At 39.4% G+C, this 22,034-nt stretch overlaps 1 protein-coding gene across 1 annotated transcript in view; it reads right to left on the reverse strand.

Moving 5' to 3' along the window:
- GNG7 (G protein subunit gamma 7) overlaps positions 1 to 22,034 on the reverse strand; it is an 832,631-nt gene that overhangs the window by 68,549 nt on the left and 742,048 nt on the right. Inside the window, exon 4 of the mRNA XM_044080665.1 lies at positions 13,502 to 13,623. Coding sequence (XP_043936600.1) covers positions 13,502 to 13,582 — 81 coding nt within the window. The 5' untranslated portion in view covers positions 13,583 to 13,623. The remainder of the gene's footprint in view (positions 1 to 13,501; positions 13,624 to 22,034) is intronic.

A 22,034-nucleotide genomic window follows, 5' to 3' on the forward strand; every position in this document is an offset into this window, starting at 1 on the left:
CATTTGCTCACCCATTATTTTTGGCAGACTACTCTTTAGGGAATTTTTAAAATCTCCAATTCATTACACTCCCAAAACATATGTTCCTAGTTGCTTCTTTCTTCTCCCATCACACCTCCAACATTTGCCATCTACCTGAAGAAAAATTCTTTCAAGTTTGATTGGGGTATAAAATACCAGTGCAAACACTTCCAAGCAAAAATCCTAAACCTTCTGGACTTTTTTGCACACTTGGGAGCCATAAATAAGTCCTCCTATTGTTCCCTTGTAAATTGCATATCCAATCTTTCTTCCTAATCTTTTCTAACCTCCTCCAATTGATTCTTATAGTTATTGTGCAATATTTTAAATGCCCTACTAATTATCACTTTTTTACAGCAGCTTATGTAACTACCTTGTTCTATTAGAAAGATCAACTTATCCCATCTAACTCTGGAACTCTTTCCCTCCCAGATAAATCAACTTTTTTATTAATTTTATCTACTACTACTCCTCTGGTTAATAAAATATGCCTGACTTGTATACAAAACTAAAGGGAATAAAAACATTTTCACTCCTTGTATCTCAATATTCATATCCATAAACAAGAGCTTATGGTTTTTCGTTTTTTCGTGTTATCCTTTTAGTCTCTTCCCAAATATCCTTAGCTGCCATAACAGAAGCCATTTTAATCCATACTCTTAAATACTTCATCTTATCATGTCTCCATAATTATGCTTATTGTTGAACCAATTTGTGTGTGGATCCATAATTTATGGCTATAGCCTTTGTTTTATCTTCATTAATTTCATATCACTAAAAGACCCGAAACGGTCTTAAAATGTGCCACAACACTGAGATATCCTCTTCTGGATTTATCAGGTACAAAATAATATCATCTGCAAATAAAGCCAACTTGTCTTGCTGACCATACCAATTATATCCTCGAATTCCTGAGTCTCTTATTTTCTTGCCAGTGGCTCTAAATATAAAGCAAATAAAGGAGAAAGAGGACACCCCTGCCTGCTTCCTCTCTTCAGACACAATGTATCAGAGAGCAACCCTCCCACTTTAATTCTTGCCTCCAATCCTTTATATATCCTCCTAACTTTGTTTTTAATGAATAAGAGCTGTGTAAGAAACACATTGTTAATCCTGAGCATTTGGCCACCAGATGTACAACTTTGCAACTTTTACAAGGTTTTATATCTCGAAGAATATGCTAGGCTTGAATGTGTTCCTTTAGGGCCCTGTGTGTACAAGTTTCCCAGTGGTGTCCAACAGGGGACCCTTTGCATCAAGAATCGGATGCCTTATTTAATACTACTGGAGTTTCCCTAATGAAGGCATTAGTCAACAGCTACACAAAAGATATTTTGAACATTAGAGAACAACTTTTACAATTAGACTAACAGGTCAAAAGGCATAGTTGTTTTACTAGTTTTCACACTATATTCAAGCCTTACTGCTAAAGTTGACAGACTGAGAGCTGCCATAGTCAACAGAAAGCAAGGGATACTTGAGAGATTTGGCAGCATATAATGCTGGTACAGTTTACTTTAAAGACACCATGAATCAGCAAAACATTTTTCCTCATCTAACACTAATGAACAAACAAGGAACAGTACTGACACAATTGCAGCAACTAACTGCCACTAATAATAACCTAGACAACACTGCTCTCTCACCCTCAATTCTCTCTCCAGGTACTTTTTAGTCCATCCTTCGGGAAAAGTGAGAACACCAAAAGAGAACACCAAATGGACAAATAGCAGCAAAGGGAAATGCGAGGGGAAGAACAAAAAGAAAAGATACATTTTCATTTCGAAGTTTTAAATCTCAGTAATTTTTCACTTGATGATCATATGTCTGTGTTGTCAAAAGTTTTTTTAATACTGAACAATTCTATTGTCTGTAAATTGCTTATTGACCTTAAATTACATGTTCAGAAGCTAAATCTTCAGTTCATTATGAACATACAAGACATTTGCAGTGAAAATGAAAACCTGTTTAAGAGAAGTACTTTCAATCCCACTTTAAACAGCACACTGTATGTTTTTTATGATTCATGCGAAGATGACATTAGAAACAAGTTGAAGTCTAAGCCTCACTACAACAGAGAGGTCTGCAACAAAGTATATATCTGCTGACAATAACCTTAGGGTCATGAAGGCTGATAAAGGTTGGATGATAGCCATTATGAGTGCAAATGGCTACAGCCAAGCCATCCTAGAGTTACTATCTTATTCAAGTTGTTACATGGAGGTTACAGCTGACATTGTCAAAAGTTTTGTGGCCATCAACTTTGCTCTGTTTGATATATTCAGTCAAGGAAATTTTGAACATTGCATATATTCCTTTTGTCAAGTACAACATCCTAAGGTGGCTAAGCTCTTTGGTATACCCAAAGTGCACAAAGACTGACAAAAAACACCGTTTATGCCTATAGTTGCTGCAAGTTTTTCTAAGACTGAACCTTTATCTATTTTCTTAGACCATTTGTTTAAACCTATTGTCCAGGCATCTGAATTTTATCTATGTGATTCCTGACACTTGTTTGAGTTAATAAGTGTTTTTTTCTGACATTAGTGATGATTTTTGTTTTGCTTCTCTTGATGTAGTTTCACTTGACACCTGTATTGAACAAGTGGCATTGAAATAGAGAGAGAGACTATTTGTGTGTTCAGCACTTTTAGCAATGATAAGATCAACATTGTTTGCTCATTACTTGAGTTAGTGTTGGACAATCATTTTTCAGTTTTTTTTTTGTCATGTACTACAAGCAGCTATCTAGAGTTGCTATGGGTGCTTGTGTGGCTCTAGTCTTTGCTAATTTAGTCATGGCATCCTGATGGCAGACGTTCATTAAGTTTCACCATCTTTCAGAAAACTTTTTGTTTTACCGCAGATACATTTGATAATTTGTTCCTGCTTTTGAAAGGAACCCAAGATGATTTTTTACTGTTCATAGAATATCAACACCAGTATGGACTTCCTCAGGTTTACAATCAGTGTCTGTGGTAAAAGCATCAATTACTTGGACATTTCTTTGAGTTTTGATGCCTCTCGAATGTCCTTTGCACGTAAAATTTATAGGAAGGAAACATTTGTTAAAACCATTACTTGCACAGGGACAGTTTACATCCATCACATATGAAGAGGGGTGTTTGTAAAGGGCCAACTAATGAGGCTTAGTTGATTGACCACAGACAATGATATTTTTCTTGACAAGATTTTTAAACTCGGGAATTTCTTCATCAATCAAGTTACGATCATAACTGGTGAGTTGGCATTTAAAACAAAGTTTCATTGCTCAGGGACGACACAGCTCGACCTATTCTGGGTAGTGTTTCTTAAGCAGTCTCTTTGGACAACAGTGTCAAAAGTGTGTCGATATCTACCAATCAAGTTTTCTTTCAGCAAGCTTTTCCTATCCCTTTTTCTATAGATATGCCCATTATCAGAGACATCATCACTAACAAATGGAAAATTATATTGGGCAACATTGATCTTACCAATGTCACTGGAGACAAACCTTTATTCATCTAAAAAAAAGCCATTCAATTTGAAATCCACCTTTGAATGTACAGTCCCCTACAATTTACAAACACAACATACGCCAGACACCTTTCATTATGGCAAGTGTAAGCAATGTGGGTACATTGCTAATTTGTCCTCAGTGCATTTCAAACCATTCAGTATTTACATTTGGGCAAACAAACGATTTGACTGTAATTCTGTGTATTTAGTATACTTGGCATCCTGTGAATCATATGAAAGCTTTTATATCAGCAAGACTGAAATGTCCGTCAAGGAGAATCTATGAGTACACCTTGGCCATACGCAAGAAAGATCCAAATAACGCACTTGCTAAACATGCTCTTTTATGTAGTGACTTTAAGACATTTACTTTTCTTCATTTTGGATTTTGTACACGCACAAAATTTTTCTGGTGGCAGTAACAGTTTGCTTGAATGTCGTGAATCTGCATTACATATACAAAAGTTACGCTGATAATTTTTACATTTTAAATTATATGACACTAGTTTATTTTTATTCTTTACTTGCACTTTAAATTTCAATTCAAGTACTTTCCTTTGTGACAACGCCCACTACTTTATGATACTATGATAGGCAGTGTTCAGTCATGTGATTTTTTGGCTCCTTTCTTAAACTGCTTTTCTCATTTGACTTGTATTTTCTGATGAAGTTCTCGATTTACTATTAAAGAACAAAAGCACTAAAAATACAAGCTGTGTCTGGAGCCTTGCCAAGGTGAATGGTAGAATTTTTCTCAGTTACTAAGTTTAGTTTAATTTTCTACTATGCTTTTAGTGTTGTTGGTATCCTCCTAATTAACCTTACTGTTGTACCAGGGAATGCAAATTCTTCTACTGCCGTACTCATTAAATCCCACCTTATTCAATTAAATACTTTCTCAGTTTCAAGTCATACCAACAACAGTGGTAATGTCTGACATTTTGCTTCCCTCTGGGTCATCGTTTTATTAATGTTGAAAAATGTTTCCCTGCCCTCCACAAACAACATTAAACAATATCTAATAATTTTGGCAACACCTTTGCCATTCTTTAAGCTAGTACAGACAAACACTTTATAATATAATCATGGATTAACATTGAAATGGGGCAATATGAAGCTGGGTCAGATGGGTCTTTACCATTTTTGGGTATTGCAGCCACCACAGATTTCTTCCAAGATGCTGGTGCTTTTCCTCTTTTTAAAATACTGTTAAACAAAACCTTCCAAATCTTTATCACTTTCTTCCCTCTTACCTTCCAGACTTTCACAGGAAAACCAACTGTTCCTGGAGACTTTCTTGTAAGTTGATTATATATAACTGTTTTTATTCCATCTTCTCCAATCTTAACTATTAATTGCTGAGCCTAATCTATCTCTAACCTTGGTATACTTAAGTCTTCCATAAATATTTCCATTTGTGCTCTTTATATTTTCTACATTTATGTGTTTTATACACATTTATATTAAATTTCCAAAAACTCTATCGTACCTCTAGAGAATCTCTGGTTAGTCTTCTTGTTATATGCTCCCTAAGTTTGGCAACAACCATTTCCACTTTCTGCTGTAGAAGTCTTTATATGGAAAGTTTTTGTCCTCTGGAGTTATCAAAAAAACAGCGGCATAACAGCAATCTTTGTAAACTCATGCATATTATCCGATAGTCTTATTTTCTCTTTAGCACTCTGCAGTTGCACCTCTACTTTTTCTGTGAGAGTCCCCTTATTCTGGAAATCTTTAACCTTTGTCAGCCCATCTAAATAACTTCTATTACTTCTTAATCATATCTCTTTCTTTCATTTCTACCCCATTTTGAACCCTATTTTTATTTTATCCCACTCACTAGTTACAACTTATGAAGAAATTTCTGTCTTCCCTAATAACTCCTAAATAATGTCCACTACCCATTCCTTAGATGCAAAAATGCCAGTGCCTCATTTTTATTTCATTACCCTGCATTTTTATCTTAGTTATTGGTGCATGATCTGAAATAATTATTGGATGCGTGTCGGTTTTCAATTAAATGACATGTTCCTGTGAAATATAATTTCTATTTATAGTCTAGCCCCAGTTATCGTACCTGGGGAATATTATGTAAATTCTTTATGAGTTCCTACTATAGAGTTCACGTCTTTCATACATTTCTTCAGAAATCTACCCTCATTTGTTATATTTGTCCTTTTATGTCCCCCAGACAAACCTTCACTGTTGCAAATCAAGTTTCAGTCCCCACCTATAAGTAATATTCTCTGCTGAAAGCAGATTATTTTTCCCCCAATTTTTTATGCTCCACAACAGCAGTTTTTGGTGGTATATAAGTAGATGCCAACATAATCCTCCACTTTTGCCAGTAGCCCCTTACTACCACAAATCTACCATTATCATCTTTGTCCCTATTCTATCACTATTGGAGCTCTTCTAGCAATTAATATAATTACTCCCATTTTCCTTTATCGCTGATATTCTGCTGAATATTCATTATGAAATGTTTTCTTTATCACATTCACATGCTCATGTTTTTCTAAATGAGTCTCCTCCAGCATTGCTATTTGCACTCTGCATTATTTAATATAATGAAATACTCTTACCTTTTTGTATATACCTGTAAGGCCATTTATGTTGCAAAATAATATGGACAGTGAAGCCATTACAAGACGATGTTTTAAGAACTAGTTTCATCCAGCCAAAGTATTCCTGCATCTGTATTGTTTGTTTTCTGTCCTGTGTTTTATACCTGTTGCTCAGGCTGCTGCAGAGAGAGTGACCTACTGCCAGCTGTGATATTGAGAAAAGATAAATGTTTATTCTCATTTTTTGTCTACATTTTGATTTAATATATCTGTAATCTGTACAACTGTACTTCTTCTTCTTCTTGTGTGTTATAGCTGTATATCTCTCAGTATTGACCTCAGTTGTAGTGAAATCCTTTGTCTGAAGGTCTTGTCTGTTTTCTTATTGGCAGTAAGTTTACAGAACTAGTTTCATGCAGCCAAAGTATTCCTGCATCTGTATTGTTGGGTTTCTGTCCTGTGTTTTACATCAGATATACCTTTTGCTCAGGCTGCTGCAGAGAGATTGACCTACTGCCAGCTATGATACTGAGAAAAGATAAATGTTTATTTTCATTTTTTGCCTGCATTTTGATTTAATATCTCTGTAATCTCTACAACTGTACTTATTTTTCTTCTTGTTTTGGTGTTAGCGTTGGTGGCTCTGGAATTGCCCGCCCCTCCTGTAAGTCTGTATTTGAGCATTTGCTCACTTAACCGAATACAGTGAGATCATATTCATAGTCTAGTGTTCACTCTACATAATACAGAGAGAAGATTTGAGAAGGACAACCCACTTAGGTTCTTCCTTCCTCTTTAATTGCACTTTACTAACAACAACAAAAATTCATCTGCTTTTGCTGTATTTGTGTTTCCTCCTAGTTTATTTTGCTTTTGCCTTCTTAAAAGTACTCAATTTTATTTATTTTGCTGCACTTATTGCTGCTTGGTAGTAGCCTGATTAAATTGTAACTGTTATTCTAAGTCTTTTGGTTTAAGCACTTGGGCTTCATACTGGTTGTTTTACATTAAGAAGGTTTGTGGTCTGCAGTGTTGTGGCAGGACAGGAAGCGTACATCCGTCTAAGCTGGGAATTGCTGATTGAAAGCTCAGTGTCTAAAAGTGTATTAGTTCTGGTTTAAGCACTTGGCCTTCAAGCCAGTTATTCTACATTAAGAAGGTTTGTGGTCTGCACTCTTGTGGGAGGAGAGGCTGGATTCTGCCCTTCTGAGCTGAGCATTTCTGGTTTCAGGCTTATTGTGCCTGCTTATTCGAACTGTTTCTTTCTGAAATTGGTGTGCCTTGTTGATGTAGCATAGGACCAGATTCAGGCCTGCTGAATCTAGCTTTGTTTGTATAACTTGAGCACTGATCCAGGCCATCTTTTTTGGAGAAGGTTCCCCTGCACTCTAGTAGAGCGAGTGTGCAGTTAGAAGTTGTCTGATTGAAGACTGCTGGAACAGGGCTCAGTTTTGAGTTTTTTTCTGGTTAATTGGGTAACTTGTTTAAATCAGATTGTTCGTTTTCTATTGTTTTATATATATATAAAAAATAAAAAAATGTCACTTTATTCATCTGCTTTTACTGTATTTGTGTTTCTTCCTACTTTATTACTAGGGGCATTAACTACAACTCTGAACTGAGATATATAACAATAAGCATCTTTTTATGCAGATTTAAAGTGTTTTTTTTATTGTATCTGCTTTATTTTCTGAAAAAAATATATACATATACTTGTTTCTCACCTTTCTAAGCTAGTATAGTCTAGTTTTCAGGTTAGTGCTGAATTCAGGGCTGTGTTACAAATCTCTGTGTTTGCCCATACCTTACTTGTATAGAAGGAAGTTTCTCTGTTCACCTGTGAGAGAGGGGAGCTTTGAGCAGCCTATCTGTCCCTGGAGTAGTGGTTTCAGCCCAGAAAGTAGTAGTTTATTGGCCATTTTGGGCTAATTTCTATCTCTTTCATTTCCCTGCTATAAAAAACACATTTGCCAAGTTTTGCGCGCTGGTTACCTAGGGTATAAATATTCCTGGCTCCACAAAGTCTCCTCTTCAATTTTCCCCATGGAACTAGACAAACTTTCAACTTAAGCACTCAAGCCATTCTTTTCTCAGCCCGGCACTTGCTCAAAACTCATAGCAAGCACTTATAAACCCTAGCAGTATAGAAGGACAAGGCTCTCTATTCGACCTTACCAGCCATCCCATGGAACTAGACAAACTTTCAACTTAAGCACTCAAGCCATTCATTTCTCAGCCTGGCACTTGTTCAAAACTCATAGCAAGCACTTATAAACCCTAGCAGTATAGAAGGACAAGGCTCTCTATTCAACCTTACCAGCCATTCAGTAAAACAGTTTACTGTACCTATCCAGGCATGTCCAAAGGACAGTTTCAGGTGTACTCTCCGGTCCAACTGGTGAATCTGGGCATTTTGAGGCAATGTTACAACTGCCTCATGTACAAAGACAACCCTCTCCACCTACCACCAAACACTAATAAATGCGAGAGATGCAATTATACAGCCAAACTGGAGGCTAAACTCTCTCAACCCAAGACTGGATCAGACAGTCCAGAGGAGAAGGGAAATACTGGCATCACACCACCAGTCTCACATAGACCCATTGAACTAGCTCCAGCAAAAAGCACATGTAAATACATGAAAACATACTTGGAGGCTCTAAATAAAACTCTGCAAAAGCAACAGAGCCATCCAAAGCAGACATCCAAGCAATCTCCACCCCCCCAGCACAAACCATGAAACACATACTTCACAAAACTAGTGTGCCACGCAATCACAGCCCTCAAGCTAAAATAACATACCCAACATACTAGTAATAGGTGACTCTATAGTCAGGCACACTGACGTCCCACTCACTGGGCTGAATAAGGAGAATGTTACTGTTAGCTGCCTGTCGGGTGCCAGGATCCGCCACATAACACAAGCACTCAGGTCACTCCAGAACAAGTACAAATGCGACTCTGTCATTGTCCATGTTGGTATGAATGACCTGAGCCATACCTCCCTGGACTACATGAAAAGAGACATGGAAGAGCTCTCTGATCACGTAGCCCAGGCCAGTATGACCCTGACCCTGAGTAGCATCCTGCCCTCACCAAGAATGATACCATGGTATAAAGAAAAAATTATCAATTTCAACAATTGGCTAAGTTTCTGGTGTCATTCAAAGGGGATCTAGTGTCTGTCTGCCTGGGATGACATGCTCGACAAGCCACGCTGCTTTGCAAGAGACGGCTTCCACCTGTCACACTTAGGCTTTCGAATACTAGCCAAGGCTCTTGCCATCCTCGTAGTGTCTTTTTTAGGAAAGGCTCAAAAGACAAACTGACCACCGTAAACAGCACAAGTAACAAAAATCTGAGGGTAATACTACTCAATGCCAGAAGTCTAAACCTCAAAATGAACACACTCAAAGCACTTCTCAGTATGGAGAAAATCAATATATGTGCAGTAACAGAAACATGGTTTAAGGTTCCACAGAGCACCCCAGCACTACCAGGCTACAACGCATACCATACATTTCGGCCACAGAACCCGGACCGAAATACAAAAGGTGAGGGAGTATCCATATTCATCAAGGATACCCACACCTCCAGGTTAGTGGCACAGCACGATGCTTCAGAGATTATCCACGTGCAACTAACAATGAGCAAAACTGCAATTCAAATTGTAGCTTGCTACAGATCACCCACCATGTCCCAGGACCCCCATTCCGCATTTCTGGAAACACTGGGTAACAAAGGTCTTACCAAACACCCTAATATTGGGTGATTTCAACTACCAAACATTAACTGGGAGAACTACTCACGTACTAACTCCCTTGCCAAACATTTCCTAGAATTTATAAACTCAAATGCCCTGGAACAACTGGTCAACACTCCCACCAGAGGTGACAACATATTGGACCTAGTCATCACCAACATGGATGACCAGTGTTCCACACCAGAGGTCAACCCCTTACTGGTTAGATCTGACCATAAACAAATCACTTTGGATATCCACATTCTGCCCCCACCCCCGGACAAGGAAACCACCGTGAAAAACATTTCAAAAGCAAACTTCACATTACTTAAGATGGAGGTGGAAAATTCAAAGCCCCCATGCTAAAGGATAACGCTGTCCAAGCTGCAAAATCCTCTACTAATGCATTCTAACAGCACTTACAAGAATGCATGGATCTTGCTATCCCATGCAAAATCAAGACTCACTCCTCTAAGAAAAGGAAACCAGTCTGGTGGACCCTGCCATAAACAAGCTATACAATAGGAGGAGGAAACTAGTACAGAAAAGAGTAAAATCCCAAGAAGGGAAGACATCCCTGATCAGTATCAACAAGAAACTACGATCCCTCATAAAATCGTCCAAGGCGAGCTTTGAAAGAAAACTTGCCAAGGACTCCAAAGATAACCACAAGGCATTCCTTAGCTATGTCAAGAATCTAAGTGGCAATTGCTCAGATCTGCTCGGAGTTAGTGCAGAATGGCACAAAATACACTGAACCAACTGATACTGCCAACATCCTGGCAGACAGGTTCAGTGCAATCTTCACCCCCCTCTCACCCTCAAAAGGGCCCATAACCATACCAGAAGAATGTAGAGCCCCTGAAATCACAGACACTCAGGTTAAAATAGCCCTATCCAAAGCCAAAAACACAGCATCAATGGGACCGGTGTCCCAGGCTGCGTCCTACACGAGCTTAAAGATGAACTAACCCCTCACCTAAACACACTGTTCAAACACAGCCTCTCCACAGGCTATGTACCCATAGAGCGGTGCACAGCGATGGTTATTCTGCACCACAAAGGTGGAACCACAACAGACCCCTGGAACTATCACCCTATAAGCTTGACTAGCTTGGTCTGCAAGGCTATGGAGCACATCATTGAACTCATTAACAGAGACATTGGGAACCTCCAAACACTGGACCCTACCCAGTTTGGCTTTGTTAAGGGCAGATCATGCCTCCTAAACCTGGTGGACTTCTTTGAGACAGTTACCAAGGCTATAGACGAGGGAAAGGTGGTACACACAGCCTACCTAGCCCTCGCAAAGGCCTTCGACACCATTCCCCATTCTGGTATTATAGACAAGCTCACCAGCCTGAACATAAACCCCTATGTCAAAAGATGGGTTGCCAGTTGGCTCACGGACAGAACCCACATGGTGAGAGTTGTGGGAGCTAGGTCTGACTAAATCAGTTGCAAGTGGCGTTCCCAGGGCTCAGTCCTAGGACCCCTCCTGTTCAGCATATACTTCTCAGAAGTACAGACAAGCACAGGAGGACTATGGCTGACCAGGTTTGCATACGACTGCAAACTAGAGGCTATAACTGACTCACCAGCTGACACAGACATCCTCCAAAAGGGTCTCACTGAGATGGATACCTGGTGTCAAAATCATGGCCTCAAGCTAAATGCCAAAAAGTGCTAGTTATTCCCTTTGAAAATAACGAAGTACCCACACATAGGTGGTAGTCCTCTAAATACGGAAAACGTAATAAGGGATCTGGGGACCCAAGTAGATAGTAATCTCTCCTTTGATAATCACATTGCCAAAGTGGTTAGAAAATGCTTCTATGTGGCCCACCTAATCACAAAAGGGTTTGCATCCAGATTAAAAGAGGTCATTGTGCCCCTCTACTCATCAGACCCATCACAGAGTACAACGCCCCATTTGGGATGCACATTACAAGACACCTGCAACAGCTGGAAAGACCACAGAAGTACCTCACCAAGAGGATCACTAGCCTCAAACAGATGCCCTATGCAGCTCGACTGAAGAAACTCCAGCTGTACTCGGTTGCATACCACTTGCTCAGAGGTGATCTCTGCCTGACATACAAGGCCATGTCCAACTCAGAATTGATGGACATGCTCCACCTAAAGAAAACCTTATCCCCTAGAGCCACACGCTCCAGGGATCTAAACCTCACCACAACAATAAATAGGACGTGCTGGTGGGATAGATTCCTGTCCCAGAGACTTCCCATGCTTTGTAACAAGATTCCAGTCTACATTAGGGAGAGCTCCTCACTAGCACTCTTCAAGAGAAACCTTGATGAGTGGATGGGAAACAAAGTTTACCACGGGGATCACTTCAGTGGCTCTGCTGGACAGAGGCACAGGGAACTAATCTAAGGGGGCAGTGAAAGCCAACACATTCTGGCTAGGCTTATAAATGCCTTCGGGCAGATAGCCTAGTACGAACCTATAAGTTGCTGTTCCCACTGGAAAGCTTTTTTGGATATGTATTTCCAAGTTTTTGTGTTACATGCACACACTGAATGGTAGGTTGAATTTTTATGCAGTTATTTCTTGGCATCTCCATTTAAACCTATTTACATTTTTCAATACTTTTTATTTTAATGAAAACCCTCAAACTAAAAATAAATACATTTTAAGAACACCCCCATAACCTATTAACTTAGAACAAACACAAAACTATGTACGTCTTCAAAATATGAAGCTAAATCTCCACATATCAACAGTTGCCCCAAATTGGCAACTGCACCAACAGGCATTGTCTAAACTAAAATTAAGGTTATCCTTGCTAAACTGAATGTTACAGCCTGTGCTACAACTTACACTTATTGCTGTCTATTCTTTTCTTATCTCTATCCCCCTTCCAGAGTTTTAGAAACAGCTCTTCTTGAGAAGTTTCATACTCAGCCAGCTTTTTCTTTATTTCACCCTTTGATTTTTGAGGTTTTATCAGTTCATCTTAATAGTTAGTTAAAGCTTCTTCTATTTTTTTCTAGCCTTTTCTTATTTGAGTTGATATACTCCTTCAGTGTTTCATTTATTTTACTCAGCTCTGAGTACATTTGTCTTATTGCTTTCTCCAAATTATTGGAAGCCATCTCTTGTACCAAAGCAAAAGCCCCAAAGTGCTTTTTTGCTGAACAGCGGTAGGATTATTCACAGCCATTGTTTTCTCTTCAGCTTTTCTAGTTGATTGTCTTTCAGGTTCTCTAACTTTCTTCTTTCCTGGCATCTGGGCAGTGTACTTATTAGCCGGCAACTGAATTTTACTTAAGCTGGCAGTATTACTAGCTCTTATTTCTCAGTTTCTTTTTTCACACTGGGAGAGCTGAAATTAAGCTTTGATCAGTGTACAGCCATCGTGGAAGTCTGAGCAATCACTGCTTTGAGCATTAGCAGTGCATACTACTAAGCTAAAAGAGCAACCCTGAAATAATATACAAAGCATGAAGTCTAAGGGTCTGAAAGGGTGACCTGCTTTACATGACAGGCAGTGAGCTGGAAGCATATGCAATATAATCATAGAAGAGAACTTTTTTAACTATGCTAGAAAGTGTGGGCAAATCAATCCATAGTTTATCCTGACACTGTACCACCACCATCAGTTCATGCCTTCCCCTCAAAGTAAGGTATGTGAATAATGCTCTCTTACCTTAATCCTTTCAATTCCAGCCTCAATGCGGAGCTGTTCCACCAGCTTTCTGGCTTGTGCTATGTTGTTAGTTGTCGACATTGTCTGCCATTAGTTCTAGGCCCAGCAACTGAGATGAAACACTAGAAGAAAATGAAAATGAGAAAAACATTATTTTTAATGGTAGCTCAGAGTGGAACATTTTAACACTAAAAAATATACAGATTCAACTCTGTGCATTAAGTACTCCTGCTCTCCGTGCAAATAATTCTCTAAAAAAATGGAGAACACAGACCGCTCCATGGCATAGAGGAAGAAAGCCCTGACAATGGTGCAGACTATCAGAGTTTGATTAGTGACTCAGGTGCCTGTCGGAGCTGGTCAGGGAGGATAAGAATGAAAAGGTGCTGCCAGCTCACCTATCCTGGTCAAGGGAGGCTACTCTGGCTCACCACACGAGTGACATCTAACAGAAGCACTAGACATTCATCTAATGGAATTCCAAGCTGGCCAACAGACTGCTGCCATTAACGTACTCACACTATGTGGCCATGAAGGAAACTAGAATTCACAAGAATACTTCTCCTCATAAGGCAGCAATTGTGGACTGGGAAGAACTAAGGGGAAAGGTAGGCCATACCCCAGGACCACTCCCTACCTCCTTACTTTCATTGGGGAACTAATTCCAGTTAAAAATAGGTAGGGGTCTTGCCTAACCCAGGAATACCTGGCCTTCTGTTGGAATGAATGAGCTGATATGGATCATATGCTCATAGGTAGAGGACCCATCAGGTGAGGTTCTGAGAGAGAAGGAAGAAAATGGAGAAGAGAAGATGATGTTTGTGCAGCTACATGGAAGCTGATCACTTTGGTGGCTTAGCTCCATTGAGCTAGGTTGTGGATTTTTTACACACTAAACAGAAGCACTTTCCAAAAAGAACTGTCTGTGACATTTATTTTGGCATTAGTACAGATTCTTAATACACTTGGGGGAAAGTAGACCTGTAAAGGATGCCTGTTGTAGCTTCACATGTTCACAGTTTGCAGTACTAGTATAATTACAAAATTCCAACTTGCATGTTTTCCAACACTAATACAAAAAACCTAATTAATACACCAATGGTATTACTGAAAATGTATCTAACTATATATCTTAAACTCTCTATGCAAATTTCCTACAGTGAAATCCCCCCAGGGGCCCCAATGCTATCATAATACCTAAAAGTGCAAAAATGCTGAAGATCTTAAAAGAAGGATGAGATAAGATTGTCACAGATACAGTGGCTAAAATGTCAGGTCATCCCACTCCAGAAGCAAGGTGATCGTGGATTATATACAAATTCTATCTGAGAAAAACATATCAATATTGCATATTACAGTGATACTCAGTTTCAGAAATGCATATAGGATCACATGGCCCCCTCCATTCTTTTCATTTCTATGGTATTTGTATATGCTACTGATTTTAGGTGACCAGAAGCCTGCCCTTTTCCTCCCCTTCAACTGCCTTATGCCTATCAAATTCAGTCTGACCCCTGCTCAGCCATCTTCAGTTTTTTTAATCAATAACATCGTCATAAAAGCTAATGCATGCATCTGTGAGGTTCCTGTGAAAAAAAATACTACCTCAAAAGACCCTTTATGAATTCCCTCTTGATGTACGCAATATTCCTCTCTGATGTTCATTTTTAAGCAGGAGAGCAGCCATAAAATGTATGGCTTTGACTGTTTGTAGAATGCTGAAAGACTGCTGATAGTGACTTTCTGATGCAAACAGACCAGGCAAGCTTTGTTCTGCCATTTGAAATCAGCAGAGCTGTGCAATTCTGCTCTGTCTCATGCTATCCTTGCGACTTGTGAGAGAATCAAACTCTGGTACATTTGCCTACCACAGCTGTTGCCAGTCTCTATTAGTGAGTGTATGTGAGCAAGTGAGAGACAAACAGGAAGAATACACTGTGTCTCGAAGTAAAAGGACATTCTTAAACTGCACCTTTCCATTATCACTAAATTGGGTAACCACAGAGAGGTAATTTCCAAAGACAGTGTTAACAAACATTTTGAGCTTGCAGGAAAAAAAAATCCTCATTCCTATATACCTACAACACCCCCCCCCCCCCCCTTGCAGCTCTGCTGATGCAGGTATTTTTCTTTCAATTCTCTACCTTTTTAAACTAAATGGAAAGTTAATTTCCAATAGCTCTAAAAGCATTCCACCCATATACATATACAATAGTTTGAAAAATCAGTCATTATTTTTAGCTTTCTGCCTAATAAGGGATGTCACTTTTCTACAGAGGAGGAGGAGAAAAGTGTCTCAGACAGCAGTTTCGCTCTCTCTCTCTCTCTCTCCTCTTCCTCTGTTGTGGTTAAGGGAAGTGCATGCCAGACTCTGTTACAACATAAATAAACAATACCTATATTTCTCTACCGAGAAAGAAAGAAGGCCATGGAAACTGCAAAGCAGTTTGTCCTACTCTCGACTTCTCAGTCTGCAGACTCTTGTGCTTGAGGGTCTTTTAAGCCGGCTTGCTGATTCAGATTCAGGACTGTACAACTTTAGAACCAGCAACCTGAGTTTGACAGCAGAACCATGGAATCAGAAGGCAAGACAAGTGGTATGGTGTCAGTGCCCCATGAATAAGCTATCTTTCTGCTGGATAAGAATGGAGGCAAAGTGTTTATGGCAGAATGACTGCCATGCAGACCTTCCACTTTGCTGCTGGTTTATCAAACAGTACACACAAGAAAAATACTACTTCAAGTCTGCACCTCCTAACAATCAAAATGGGGGGAAAGGGAGAGTTTCCTAGGTATAAGCCAGTGCATCACAATGTCTACCCCCCCCCTCCCACACACACACACACACACCCCTGCTGTGGCAACACAGTAATCCAAATATAAAGCCTTTATCTCATGCTTATTACTTGGGAGATCTTGAGTTGCAATGTGGGCAGAAAGCCGCATTAATAAAATGAGAAGTACTGGGCAAGAAAAGAAATGAGTAATATTGCACTGCACTCAAAATGTTTTGTAAAATAGTTTGTAGGAGAGGCAGTGACTTGACAGGGTACAAAACATTAAAGTATATAATACTTATTTATTTTATTTATATTTGTTGACCGGGAGTGTCCGATTGGACGTAGGTCCATTTTCAGCGGAGGCCCGGGGAGAAAAGCTCCACAGTTAAAATAAACAGACAGTAGTTATATTGGACTACATAGCGATTAACAATTTACATAGCAATTACTGACAACATATTTACAGATGAAGAACATAGTACATCAGTAGACAACTAGAATCTTTACCTGTGAAGTACATAACAGACATTAACAAATGTTACAATAAGAAGTTCCTGCTGTATAATAAGTACTAGGCTTATGAGCATCTGAGCTTGCTATAATCAAGGTAGTTAGTGGAGTGGAAAGAAAGGTAGTGGGTGGGTGATATTAGAGTGGGAGTTTCAAAGGTATAGCCAGCATGTTTTTAGGTGCGCTTTTAGTAAAGTTTTGAAGTGGGTGCATGATGGTATGGAGGTAATTATGGGTGGGAGGGAGTTCCATAATTTGGCTATGGCGCAAGAGAATAGTGCTTCACCAGCAAAGTTACTGGCTTTAGTGATCTGCAAGCGATTTTTGTTGCTGGATCTTAGTGGTCTGGTGGTGCGATAGGGTTGGAGCAGATTCTGGAGGGATGGGACATTCAGTGGATGGTTTACTAGTTTGTGGGCGAGTGAGAGTTGATACCACTGAAGGAGGTGAGGGAGTTCAAGCCAGCCCAGTTCAGCAAGTGAGAGACAGTGGTGACTATAGTAGGATGCCCCTGTGGCGAATTTGGCGATTTTGTTGTAGCAGGTCTCTAGCTTCTTTAGATCGCATTGTCTTAGGCTGGTATATATTGGAGAGACATAAAGTAGGGTGGAGACAAGGTGGGAATTTGCTATTGAAATCTTTGCTGCTTTGGTGAGAAGTTGCTTATTTCTGTATAACGCTCCTAGCTTTTTGTAGTTAAGACACATTTACTGCATATTGGAAAATGGCTAAGTAAAGAAACTGTACTGCCAAAATGTAATGCATGATCTACCTCTAGTAGTTTTCAGTAGTTTTGAGGTACATTTTTTATATTTTTTGTTTTATGAATTAAACTGCAGGGCTGCTTGGTTTGTATAACAAATGCAGTATATCCTTTTAGGAAGCTGTGATTTCAAAAAATTATACATACTCACTCATGAGATATTCTAGGTTTTGGGTGACAATACTGAAAATTCCAAAAACAGTTGACATGTCATGTCATCAGACAAAATACTGATATTTTTCCTTTTGATAGAGCATAAGAAATAATAGTAGTAGACAGTTTCAGGTCTTGCAAAGATGATTTCTTTTTTTTTTTTTTTTTTTACGAGTGACTAAATGTTACTTCTGCAATAAAATTTTTTTCAAAACACTTGCATCAAATCACACATTTCACTGAATTAAGTAGAGTTGGGCAAATAAAACATACATACCCTTTTCCCTACTGTAGTGCAATCCTGGAATTAGTAAATATAGTTGGGGGTGTGTATATATATATATATATATATATATATATATACACACACACACACATATATATATATATATATATATATATATATATATATACATACACACACATATATATATATATATATATATATATATATATATATATATGTGTGTGTGTATGTATATATGCACACACACAAATACAAAAAAAATTATTTGAGGGTGAAAATCTCTGAATATTAGCAAAGTTAAAAGGCTATTTGGCACAGCAAATTCAACATCATATATTCTCTACTTTTAAATATTTTCTCCCATAAAGGTTGGCATACTATTTTATGATGCTACCCTTGAATAAAAGCATTAAGAAATATACACATAATGTGCACTATAAGAAGCTTTCTGGAACTGATTAGTCTGAGACCACCCCTGTAAAGAGTAGGGTTTCTTAGGGCTCCACTCCTGACCCCTGTTATTCATGGTGTGTATGTGCGCATGTATGTTTTTAATAAATGATGTCTTTCAAGAGAAATCCCTGAAACACTACCAACATGCGAGTGATACCCTGCTTATCTGTCCCTTCCTCAGGAACATGTCAACACTCTTTACTATAAAAGAAAGTCCAGAAACTTTCCATGGTGGCTATGGAGTAGCTGTTTAAATGCAATCTTGTAAGGATGGAGGCAGTCACTATTCATGCCATTTCCAGGTCCATCACAGTTCCCTGACTTAGTTTTTTCATAGGTTGGTACTAGACTATCGGCCCTAGGGCCTATACAAGCCTAGCCATAACAATTCCCTGGATATTTCTTCCCGCAACATTTACTTCCCAGGACCCCTGTCTAGCAGGGCAACCAACATGATCTTCAGGGTGTATTTTCTATTTCCCATCCAATCTTAAAGGTTCTTTTTGAAGAGGGCCAAGGAGGCGCTCTGCTTGACATGTATGGGCAGTCTATTCCAGAGTATGGAGAGTCTCTGGGTCAGGAACGTATCCCTCTAGCATGTTTTGCTCATTGTGATGACCAGGTTTATCCCTGGAGCGTGTGGCTCTGAGGGATTGGGATTTCTTTAAGTGGAGCATGTCCAACAGCTCAGGGTTTGACATGGCCTTGTATGTTAAGCAGAGATCTCCTCTGAGTAGACGATATGCCACAGAGTATAGCTGAAGTTTTTTTAGATGGTCAGCATAGGGCATCTGCTTTAGGCCTGTGATTCTTTTAGTGAGGTATTTCTGCGGCCTTTCCAGCTGTTGCAGATGTCTTGTGAGGTACATACCAAACAGAGCATTGTACTCTATAATGGGTCTAATGAGGGATGAGTACAGTGGGACAATGACCTTTTTTCTGTATGAAAAGCCCTTAGTGATGAGGTGTGCCACATAGAAGGATTTTCTGACTGTTGTGGCAATGTGGTTATTGAAGGTGAGACCACTGTCCACCTGTGTCCCTAAGTCTCTCATCACACTTTCGGTGTTTAGTGTACTGCCACCTATGTGGTAATTCATGGGTACATGTTTTTTTCCCAAAGGGGATAACTATACATTTCTTGGCATTAAGCTTGAGCCTATGGCTCTGGCACCAAGCATCTGTTTCTATAAGGCCCTTTTGTAGAACATCCACATAATCTGAGGATTCAGTAATGGCTCCCAGTTTGCAGTCATCTGCAGACTTTGTTAGCCAGGGTCCCTTAGTGTTGGCCTGTACTTCAGAGAAGTAGATGCCAAACAAGAGCGGTCCCAGGACTGAACCCTGAAGTACTCCACTTGTCTGGAGCTGGATTTGGAGTCGGCTACTTTTACAGTCTGGGTTCTGTCAGTAAGCCAGTTGGCAATCCATCGAGTGACGTAGGGATTTATATCCAGCTTAGTAAGTTTATCTATGATTCCAGAGTGAGGGATGGTGTCCAAGGCCTTGGCGAGGTCCAGATAGGCTGTGTGGACCACCTTACCCTCGTCCACAGCTCTGGAGACTGATTAGAAGTCGTCAATCAGGTTCAGGAGACAAGATCTTCCCTTTGGGAACCCAAACTGGGTGGGGTCCGTTGTTTGAAGGTTGCCAATGCCTTTGTTTATAAGTTCCATGATAATGCATTCCATGCCCTTGCAAGATCAGGCTCGTTAGATTGATGGGACGGTAGTTCCCAGGATCCAAGGTGGATCCCCCCTTATGGAGTTGGAAAACTGTAGTTGTGTGCCACTCAGTGGGCATGAAGCCTGAGGTGAGGCTATGATTAAACATGACACTTAGGTGAGGTGCCAGTTCATTTTGTAGTTCTTGCAGTACACAGTCCAGGATGTCATCTGGTCCCATGGATGCTGTATTCTTAGTTTTGGAGAGTGCGGTTTCTACCTGTGTGGCCATGATTACTGGAATTTGGCAATATTTTGGTATTGAGATGGGCCCTTTAGAGGGAAAGGGGGGGGTGAAGTTGGCACTAAATCGATCTGCCAGGACACTGGCAATATCCTTGGGATCAGTATATTTAATGCCACTCTGTTGTAGCTCAGAGCAGATCTGAGCATTGCCATTTAGATTCTTGACATAACTATAGAATGCCTTGTGGATGTCTTTGGAATCTTTGGCAATTTTATTTTTGTAACTAGCTTTGGAGGATTTTATGAGGGATCTCAACTTCTTACTGAGGCTGGTAAGGGAGATTTTTGCATCCTGGGATTTTCCTCTTTTCTGCAACAATTTCTTCCTTCTGTTGTGTAATTTGTTTATGATAGGGGACTTGTCTGTAAAGTCAGCAGTTTGGGTTTTAACTGAATAAGCACATGTCACTTAGGGACCACCTGAGAGTTAGTCAGATCATATTTTTTTACTCTGAGGCATCTACCCAAACAACACCTACAGCCATCAGATCTTATTAAACTGGTGTATACTGGTCCCATTGTAACTATTACTATAACACACCTTTGACTTGGATATACAAGACACTGCTTACTTGCAAGTTTGAGTAAAACTTCTAACAGTTTCAGACCTTTACTGCAATATAAATCCTATGTGCTGAATCTACACTGGCTTCTAGGGTTATGTTTTACTTACTCACCATTCATCTGCTTGTATCTCATTTGCTTATAGCTGAATGCTCACCTGTCTATTCTAACTCAGGACACTGAAATACACAGACTGTTTCTGTAGTGTAAACATACTTTCACGGAGTTTGTGTGACCTTGAAGGATTATATTACAAGAGTAGGTGGGTGGAGTCAGAGCTTCTTTTGGCAGGGAGGTATAAGAGGACTTGCATCTCTGCAAACAAAACAGTTATCTTTTAACCTCGCTGACTATGAAAAGTACAGAAATAAGTCAAGGGATCAGCAGTGACTACTTGAAACCTGAGCAGTTGGGCTTTGAGTTGGTTAAGTAGACTGGCTTCTGGTGGTCTTTAGGTCACAATACAAAGTACCTGTTCTTGGATTATCAGGCCTCACACATAGGTTGTTTCTGGCATCCCATCTGCCAGCTTGGTAACTCCAATCCAGAGACAACTGGTTGTCAGTGACTCAATAGTTAAGGTTAATACACTCGGGAAGAAATTCCTTCATGTACTCAGCTCTCTAAAATTCCAGAATTTGTTACCTGTGTGTAGCGATTTGAGCCTTTGTTGAAGCACCCTAAGCAATCCCGGAATAAAAAAATTACCATTTACTTCAAAAGTTCTGATTTTAAGATTGACTGCCAATTTAAAAAATTTTGAAATTAGTCGAGGAATTTTGTATTTTTCAATTCCATCATTTAACAATTCTCTAATATTGTAATTTATATTCCAGTAATTTTAAAGTCTGATTTTCCAAGTGAATGTGTATAACTACCTCAGGCTTTTTTTTTTTTTTTTTTTTAGAACTTTCAAGTATTTTTAAACTTTACAAACCTTTATAAGCATAGGTGTAGGCTTGGAAATATTTAAGTTTTTATAGCTAGCCGCACTGCAGTGTGAACATATTTCCCTCATACAGGGCAGTGGCTAGAGTGCATAGAAGTTGGTTCAAATTCTGAACCTTGGCAAGATACTTCTAATACAGCTTAA

This window comes from Protopterus annectens, chromosome 8.part0, assembly GCF_019279795.1.
Source record: "Protopterus annectens isolate FY-2018-M chromosome 8.part0, PAN1.0, whole genome shotgun sequence".
NCBI classification, from domain to species: domain Eukaryota; kingdom Metazoa; phylum Chordata; order Ceratodontiformes; family Protopteridae; genus Protopterus; species Protopterus annectens.